The sequence below is a fragment of the Borostomias antarcticus genome, assembly GCF_949987555.1.
Source record: "Borostomias antarcticus genome assembly, chromosome: 7".
NCBI classification, from domain to species: domain Eukaryota; kingdom Metazoa; phylum Chordata; class Actinopteri; order Stomiiformes; family Stomiidae; genus Borostomias; species Borostomias antarcticus.
This window is the reverse complement of record NC_140240.1, coordinates 4,284,269-4,293,775: the sequence shown is the minus strand read 5'-3', so window position 1 is coordinate 4,293,775 and position 9,507 is coordinate 4,284,269. Positions and strand designations below refer to the sequence as shown.

Below are 9,507 nucleotides of genomic sequence, written 5' to 3'. Positions count from 1 at the left end.
TAGAGCACTTATAGTACATACGTTACATTAAATAAGTTGACACACTGGAATGATCATGGTGGGGAAACCAATAAAATCCTTTTGGGATATCATCAAAACCTTTGGCTGCATGCATACAAGTAAATCAGTGCAAATTGTATGATAAATGTATATGCACAGTAGCCTATACAAAGTTATTGTATTAATCTCCCAGTTATTCCTATAATGAGTGTCTTTCACACCATCATGAAACATTTCATACAATCATTCACATTGAGACACTGGATCTTAGGAGTGACTGGCTCAAGGAGATGAAAGATCCTCGCAGATCTGACGTGTAGCAGCAGCTTCATTGGTGACGTGTCTTTCACAGCCCTTTCTTTTCAGTGCCGAGCGAGTGGATGGTGCCACACAAACTGTGTTGATCCTTCAAAGTGGCACCAGTGACACATTAGGAACCGGACAAACGACACCATGGGCAGTGAGTAGTCTTCTTAACAGACATATACACCCGTGAGGCATGATCAATGTGCTAATATACGTTTGAATGTGTGTATTGGTCATGAATGGACATTTAGCTTGCTAGCTAGCTAATTGTAGCTAGCGTTAGCTAGCTAGGTAGTCTATCTGATTTGGCTAGCAAGTAAGTTTGCATGCTTGCCAGGCGTATGTTATTCGTTAAATAGAGTAACTAAATAATCGAATGCATAGTTAGATAGACTAGCTAGCTACGTCTTTATCAATAACCACCGGTTGACAAGCTAGCTAATTTAACCAATGGGATTGCCAGCTAACGCTAGCTAGATGGCTAACTATAATAGTTGCTATCGTTAGCTAGCTAACTTGCGAAGAAACTGCGCCATACAGTCACTTTTAGGGAGAATTCAACATTTTACCTACTTTGCAGCACAGTTTAATATCCTAATTTAGCATTGTTTGATTCCACTGTAACGTAGATGTAATCAAACTTGACACACGGCTAAATAGCTGCTAGCAAATCCAATCAATTAGCGTGATGAATGGACAGCTACTGGGTCAGCTGATCTGATCGGACTCAGGCAATTTCTCTGACTGAAATGAGATAGTATGTCGATGTCCTTTCTCTGTTATTCCTGTAGAAATAAAGAATGACTCTTCATTTAGATAGCTACCTAACTAGTCTGAGTCGATATATCTTACTAAGCTTGGTGACCTACCAGTAACGTTGTTTCTGTGGGTGAAATCTCCTTTTTTCATTTGTCAACGTGATGACGTTTCATATACCCAGCAATGTTCTGTATATTTGACCCAAATTGCCTATATCTATCTGTATGTCTGTCTACACTGTTGGTGTCATGTTGATGTAAGTGTGTACTGTTAATACATTTTCCTTTTTATCTCTACAGTCAAATTTTTGGAAGTCATAAAGCCGTTCTGTGCGGTCTTGCCCGAGATCCAGAAACCAGAGAGAAAGGTAGGCTACATGGTGCTTATAAAACATACAAGTTACCTACTTTGTAGTTTTATGTAGCTGGGTTTTATGATCTGATCATTTGTTTTTTCTTTTATCACTACAGATTCAGTTCAGAGAAAAAGTACTATGGACTGCCATCACTCTCTTCATCTTCCTGGTGTGCTGCCAGGTTAGTATCTGTCAGGCTGAATGTCGAGCTCAACAGTGTTTTTTTCTACTAGTTCGGCATATCTTGTATCTGGTTAACACTAGCCGACAATGCAGCAAAGGTCATAACTGCAAGTTTCAACCAGAGAATGCATGGTTCAAACCTTTTTTGCTCTGGTCATAGAAATTCTGAAGGATATTTGCTCTCACTGTTGCTTCTTCTCCAGATCCCCCTCTTCGGCATCATGTCATCAGACTCTGCAGATCCCTTCTACTGGATGAGAGTCATCCTGGCTTCCAACAGAGGTGAGCACCATACCGTTGTAGTGTGTTGTTGACAGTAGGAAGGTGGCGGTGCCAATTCTGTGCAGTACTGTGATCCTTCAAACTGTTTTTACAGTTTGCTTCACAGCAATCTGACTACTAGAAATTGCTGTTATCAGCAACCTACATTGGCCAGAGCTGATTGACTTAAAGTGACAGTAAAGCAATGATAAATGTGTTCTGAGTTTCTTACACCACAGAGAAATGTTATCAACCAGCCTGACAAAGATAGATGGCAGATATAAACTTTGGTTTCAAAATTGTATGTACTGTAAATAATGTACTGTAATTGTATGTGCTGCAAATAAGCAGTATTATCTACTCTGAAATGCTGGGGGCGTGTCTGGTGAAGGCGCTGAAACCGGTTGATGCTAAAGGAAGGAGAGGTGTCCCTCGGTCCTTATTTGCCATGACCCACAAACGTAAAACCCCGATCTAGGCTACATATTCCTTGTCATGGCTATATTGGTGATGCGTAAGCTACCAAATGTAATGGTCAAGTTACTGTGTGGACTACCTACTATAATTACTGTATAACATAAGCACCCAGCTGCAGGGCTTGTACAGGCTAGCCAGCCGTACTGGAGATGATGACGATGGGATATTCGTTCGCGGCAGACTGCAATGGGTAAACGGAACGAGGGTGACACACACTCTCTCTCCCATTCCTTCATAGGAAGCGTTGTACAACAGGACAGTGCCTCATACACGTCGGCTTATTCTCTAAACAGCTATCATTGTGTGATCCCACCTCTCCACTCCATATCTGCGTCTGGCCAGAAACCGCTTATTGATATGGAACGGTGACATCATGCATTTCTCTGCGTCCACGAATTAAGAACCTATTCAGGACTGCAGTGTGCAATTGAGTAGATTTCACGCCTACACAGGAGATCCAAGACGTGACCATATATGAAGGAGAATGTATTTAGGATATTCAGACACAAGATTCCACCTCTTATTTGATTTGTCTAACAAATCCACTTTGTTAGACAGTATTGGTCTGTCGTGTCACACCGGGCAAGACGACGCCGACTGCGTTCTCCTTGATATGGGGAACTTATTCATTCAGAACATACATCGCTACAGGCGTTCTATAATATGTCATCTTATGCAAGACGACTGGCCCTTCTTTACGGACCCCAATGGTCATTTCTGCCAGATGCCTTGATGGGACGAAGGCATAGCTAGCTAGCAAACTGTTCAAGTGGCCTACAGTAGGCTGTAGTAAGATGAGTGCAGACTCGCAATTGAGTGGGAAAACCACGGCGAATGCACTCGCTTGTGGTAGAGGAGGGACCATGATAAGTAGGGCTCCATTGCATCATTTTAAATTAATTTATTTAAAAAAAAAGATATTTATGAAATACTAGTGCACAGTGCCTGTGGAGCCATCGTTGTCTATCAATCCTATCTATCTAAAACTGACATTTTGGCTCCTGAGCTCAAGTCAAAATGAATGGGTCCGTTACATCGAGACCTTTCTGGCAGTGTAAACCATCTGTTTCAGTAACCTTCCCACATCGAAATTTGGACATTTAAATCCTGTGGCATCTCCCTCTGGTGGCTAGGAGGCGAAGTGCATGGTCTACTGGTCGGCCTGTCCACCCGATCCCATCATTAGTAGAAGAGCGTAGATGTAAACAGTTTACTGGTTACTGGTCTAACTCCAGAATTCAGTACCACAATACATAGTTCACGGACTTCGCACAGTTTTCAGCTATTACTTTCTAACATGTTACATGTATACTGTGTTTAGAAACAAATCTCAGAGTTCACTTTACAGGCAATTTAACAGCATGAATGTCATGTTTCATCTAAGTTCTAACACATCCTGTGTGTCTGTTTGTCTCTCCCTCTCTCCTCCCTCTCTCCCTCTCTCTCTCTCTCTCTGCATTGTTCAGGTACTCTGATGGAGCTTGGTATCTCACCCATTGTCACCTCCGGCCTCATCATGCAGCTGCTTGCTGGAGCCAAGATCATCGAGGTTGGGGATACCCCAAAGGACAGAGCCCTGTTCAATGGAGCGCAGAAATGTATGTGTTCTCTACAACCCTTTCATCACCAGAAACCACACAACCACCAAACACAGTTTTGAGTCACTCTCTTAAAAGTGTATTATAGTTGTACAATACGGTCAGGCATTTGTATCTCGCAATTCTCTAAACAACATCAAGGATATTGAGCGCAACCCACATTGTGCCTTGCAGTGTTCGGAATGATCATCACCATTGGACAGGCCATCGTGTACGTGATGACTGGCATGTATGGAGACCCCTCTGAGATGGGTGCTGGGATCTGCTTGCTCATCATCATTCAGGTTAGAACCCATTGAGAATTATCAATATGAGTGATGAGTGATTGGATCTTCGATGTTTGCATTTACCACCATTCACAACTCCAAGTGTGACGGCATGTAGCTCGTGAGGTAGAGCAGCCGGCCGGGGATCGTGATCTCCCCGGTTCGATCCCATCCTTGAGCAAGACACTGAACCCCAAAGTGGCTCACGTGCGGCACGGTAGCGCCGTACCTAGTACTGTCGCCTCACAGCAAGAAGGTCTCCGGGCCTTTCTGTGTGAGTTTGCATGTTCTCCCCGTGTTCGCAAGGGTTTCCACCCAGCATGAAAAACATGCAGAAGAACAGATGCACTTCAATCCAGTCCCTGCACAGAGCCAGCCAAATGCAACCACCCATTCACCTCCAGTCATTTTTTGGACTAGGATTACCCAAAAAATACCATATTGCTTTTTATGAAACGCATGGAGAAACATGGATTTTAGTAGTTAGTCTACTCACACAAAGGTCATGTTTACCTGCCTGAAAAATAAAGTTGTCCATTCGGTCACATAATTTAAACATGTCTAGCACTGTGGACTGAACAGAATCAACTATTTTGACAAATCTGTCAGATAATTGAATAATTCTATTTTTTGGACTAGGATTACACAAAAACCACCAGACTGCTTTTCTGAAAGTCGGTGGAGGGGTGTAGCGTGGGCCAATTTAGAACCCATACAATTTTGGCGTGCACAGAGCCACGAAATGCATTCAGGGGTGGAGGTCTGTGCTCTCTGATCACCATTTCTAGTTTCATTTTAAAATGTCCTTTTTGTCCTGCCTATCCAGCTATTTGTAGCCGGTCTGATTGTTCTGCTGCTGGACGAGCTCCTCCAGAAGGGCTATGGTCTGGGCTCTGGCATCTCCCTGTTCATCGCCACCAACATCTGTGAGACCATCGTCTGGAAGGCCTTCAGCCCCACCACCGTCAACACTGGCCGAGGTACGTACAGCCTCCTGGGGGACAGTTGTGAAAGCAACCGAGCAAGCTAGGTTGGGATACAAAAAGATTTTGTGGCTCTGTCATGACAAATCGTGTCCGGTTGCTAAAATGTGTCCGGATGATGAGAAATCGATTTGGGAAATCCCACGATCGAGAAAACGTTAGATCCAGCCTGATCCAGCACTAATGCTTTCTAATACCACACATATAAATACAAAACTGCCTGGTTAGCTCAATGTTGTTGTAGCTAAGGTATCTGCTGAATTCCCCCCCCTCCATGGACAGATTTAGCTATGTACATGAACTTCACATGCATTTTTAAGCTAGCTAGTCCAGTAATAAATGGCAATTCTGAGGTAAAGCTAACATGCAAACGCTACTCAGGAATGTCAGTGATGCTAGCATGTCACGTTGGTATACTATAGCAACGTCATTCCGATGACGTCACCTGGACTCATTTTAGCAACCGGACACTATTTAGCATGAAAGGTACTCTGTCCTGTTGTATTAGTTTGAAGGCGTCTCTGAATGGCTGGATTTTCCTTCAGCAAGATCATCAGACTAACTGTGTCTGCGATGTTTCAGGCACTGAGTTTGAAGGAGCCATCATCGCCCTCTTCCACCTGCTGGCCACTCGCACAGACAAGGTGCGCGCCCTGAGAGAGGCCTTCTACAGACAGAACCTGCCCAACCTCATGAACCTCATCGCCACCGTCTTCGTCTTCGCCGTAGTCATATACTTCCAGGTCAGCTGATAACCCTCTCAGTGGATATAGCTTGCTTTTTAGATCAATGGGTTTTTGACTGAGGATGTTATTCATTTAATAATTGAATTGAACTTGCTCTCTGTTCTCCTCCTCTAGGGCTTCAGAGTAGATCTGCCCATCAAGTCCGCTCGCTACCGCGGCCAGTACAACACCTATCCTATCAAGCTCTTCTACACCTCCAACATTCCCATCATCCTCCAGTCTGCCCTCGTATCCAACCTCTACGTCATCTCTCAGATGCTGTCGACGCGGTTTAGTGGCAACTTCATTGTGAACCTGCTGGGAACCTGGTCTGTAAGTACCTGTTATAAACGCCCTGTTATTGCTGCATTAGTAGCCATTACACTGGTAACACACATCAGTTTTCACAGGATTGTGAACAAAGTACTATTCGTGTAGAGGTTCAAAGAGGAGCATTATCTAGTGCTGAAGGCAAAGTGCAAGAATAGCAAACTAAAAATACAATAGGGAGGATCGTGGTAGTACTTCTTGAAGAGGTGAGTTTTGAGCCTGCGGCGAAAGATGGGCAGCAAATGGCAACTGACATCAGTGGGCAGTTCATTCCACCACTGCGGGGCCAGGACAGAGAAGAGCCGTGACCATGTTGATCGACCGCAGGAGGCCTCGAAGTTATGGGGCAACCAGTCACTCCGAGGTAGCAGAATGTAGTGGTAGTTAGGGGGTGTAGGGATTGACCATGGCCTGATGGTACGAGGGAGCTATAATAATAATTGTGTATAGCACCTTGGTTACAAATTAATGCAGCTCAAATTGCTTGACAGAGAATGTACATGCATGGTGTGCTTCACATAAAAAAAACAAAAAACAAAGAAAAAGCAGGAAAATAAGATGGAAGATGAAACAATTAAATATAAGAAATCAAGTAAAATGCAGTGTAAAAATGACATGCCTGCCCTGAATTGAGTATCTTAGGAAGATATGGTCGCCGGGTGTAATCAAAGTCTGTGACCACGCCCCCGAGACCTCACACCGAGCCCCTGAACCGTTGATGTCCTTCCACTGATGTATACAGTAGGAATACAGTGAAGATTCCCTTTCATTGCCCTGTAGGGTAGTACCAGAGTTTTAAACTGGATGCGAGCTGCTACGAGGAGTCAGTGTAGAGAACGGAGAAGGGAAGTTGTGTGGGTGAACTTGGGGTGGTTGAACACCAGATGAGCAGCAGCTTTCTGGACAAGTTACAGGGGCTTAATGTGTGTGCGTGTGTGTGTGTGCGTATGTGTGTGCATGTGTGTGTATGTGTGTGTGTGTGTTTAGGATACTTCCACTGGAGGACCAGCGCGTGCCTACCCAGTAGGTGGTCTCTGCTACTACCTCTCTCCCCCAGAGTCCTTTGGCTCTGTCCTAGACGACCCGGTCCATGCTTGCATCTACATAGTCTTCATGCTGGGCTCCTGCGCCTTCTTCTCCAAGACCTGGATTGAGGTCTCGGGATCCTCTGCCAAAGACGTAAGCCCTTCAGATATTCCTGTACGATGCTGTGGTAAATTAAACGGTCAGGTGAATGGAGTTTTCAACTGTTGTGTGTTACAGGTGGCTAAGCAGCTGAAGGAGCAACAGATGGTGATGAGGGGCCACAGGGAGACGTCTATGGTGCATGAGCTCAACAGGTAATTAAAACAAAAAAAAAATATAATAATAATACAACTTTATTTGTATAGCACCTTTCATACAAATAAATGCAACTCAAAGTGCTTTACAACAGAGAATTTAAATTCAGAGTGCTTCACATTAAAATACACATAAACAAAAATATGAACAAAAATCCGGAAAAATAAGATGGAAGATAAAACAATAAAAGATAAAAATAAGAAATCAAGTAAAATACAACACTTTAATCAAATATTGTACTAGAGAAATATACTTTTAAAAAGTGTGATTGCACACAAGTGCAAAAGGAGCCAGTTAAAAGCTAAAGTGAGGAGATACTTAAAAGAAAGCTAAAAACGTATTTAGCGAGCTGGCTTCCCTTACAGTATATCTATAGGTATTGTGTTCCATAGCCTTTGGCCATAATTGCCAAAGGCTGCACTCCCGATCTTTGTCCGACTGTTGCTGAACTTCTAGTAAACCAGCAGTGGATGATTGCGATGTTCTTGAAGGCATGTAGTTGACAAGGGAGTTAGCAATGTAGGTTGGTCCTCGCCCATTACGGGCTTTGTATATAAGGAGACCTTAAAATCAACTCTAAATGTTACCAGAAGCCAATGCAGAGCAGATGACTGGACTAATGTGCTTTCTCCTCTGGGTTCTGGTTAATAGTCAAGCTGCAGAGTTTTTAATGAGCTGAAGTTTCTCTGTTTTTGGGGGGAGGCCAGTGAAGAATGCATTACAGTAATCGAGTCGGCTTGAAATAAAAGCATTAATCAATTCCTCTGCATCCGTTTGATTTATAAATGGTCGTACATAAGTAGCTTTGAATGCATTTTAACCATGCCTTTATATTTTATTAGGCTGGCTTGGCTAAAATAAACACCATGTTTCCAACATCTTTCTCATTGCAGGTACATCCCAACAGCTGCTGCCTTCGGTGGGCTGTGTATAGGAGGGCTGTCCGTCATGGCTGACTTCCTGGGTGCCATCGGTTCTGGTACTGGGATCCTGCTAGCCGTCACCATCATCTACCAGTACTTTGAGATCTTCGTCAAGGAGCAGAGTGAAATGGGCAGCATGGGAGCTTTGCTATTCTAGAAAACCCCTCTAACACACGCGACAGACAGAAACAGACTCCACTCCGTCAAAATAAAATGTTTTATTTCCCATTTCGTCTAGTGCGCACAATCAATACATTCTCGTCCTGGGATGGGTGCTCTGTTTTCCCATTAGCCCTCAGTGTTTGGAGACAAACTGGGCTTGCTTGGGTGGAAAGTGTAGAAGTTTGTCCCAGTGTTCAGCATAGAATCGCGCCGCCTCTGACCCTTTATTCTCTGCCCACGACCAGCCAGGCTCCCCAAGTCCCTACTGACCGTCTTCATCTCCTTTAGAATGGTGAAAAGCACAAAGGTCTGATTCTGTCTTTGACATACGTCAGACATAGTTGGCTGATCAAGACACCATCTGATGTTTGTGCTTAAACCAGTCCAAGCACTGTACCATGACATTTTGGAGAGTGGAAAAAGCCATATGTTCATTTCAGGTCATTGAAAGCTGCATGTGGGGCTTTAAAAGCCACATATTAGGATGTGTGGCTGGCTCCGCCAACAAGCAACAAGGTTTTCATCTACTTTTATTCTGAAGCATTAAATCGTGAGATATTTGTTTTCACGCTGGTCTTATCAAGGGCACATGTATGTCTTCTGTCTCTGGGTCCTAAAAGGGAAGAGTTTGTGTCGTTGTGCTCTTTATTCCAAGACTTAATCACTGCAAACTGCCTGACGAGGTTGGATGAGGGTGGGTTTGGTAGGGATGGAAAGGGGATTCATTTTTGGTTTTTACTTTCTGTATTGGACATAATTGTATTATTAAAAAAAAACGAGTTTTTTTTTTTCCAACACTTTGAAGTTATGTCTAATCATTTAATGGAAAATGATGTAC

At 43.6% G+C, this 9,507-nt stretch overlaps 1 protein-coding gene across 1 annotated transcript; it reads left to right on the top strand.

The window, feature by feature from the left end:
- Positions 1-341: 341 nt before the first annotated feature.
- Positions 342-8,735, top strand: LOC311311392 (protein transport protein Sec61 subunit alpha). Its single transcript, XM_084441086.1, has 12 exons — positions 342-460; positions 1,365-1,432; positions 1,536-1,601; positions 1,807-1,885; positions 3,808-3,939; positions 4,114-4,223; positions 5,032-5,185; positions 5,771-5,931; positions 6,049-6,246; positions 7,231-7,422; positions 7,507-7,583; positions 8,478-8,735. Exons 1-12 carry the CDS (start codon positions 454-456, stop codon positions 8,662-8,664), a joined length of 1,431 nt encoding a protein of 476 aa, XP_084297212.1. The 5' UTR covers positions 342-453; the 3' UTR covers positions 8,665-8,735.
- The last annotated feature ends 772 nt before the right edge of the window (positions 8,736-9,507 follow it).

Bases quoted from the DNA above. Each gene is read 5' to 3' on its own strand.
- LOC311311392 (XM_084441086.1), top strand. The intron at 1,886-3,807 runs GTGAGCACCATA...TGCATTGTTCAG, and splicing joins CATCCTGGCTTCCAACAGAG to GTACTCTGATGGAGCTTGGT. The intron at 7,423-7,506 runs GTAAGCCCTTCA...TGTGTGTTACAG, and splicing joins CGGGATCCTCTGCCAAAGAC to GTGGCTAAGCAGCTGAAGGA.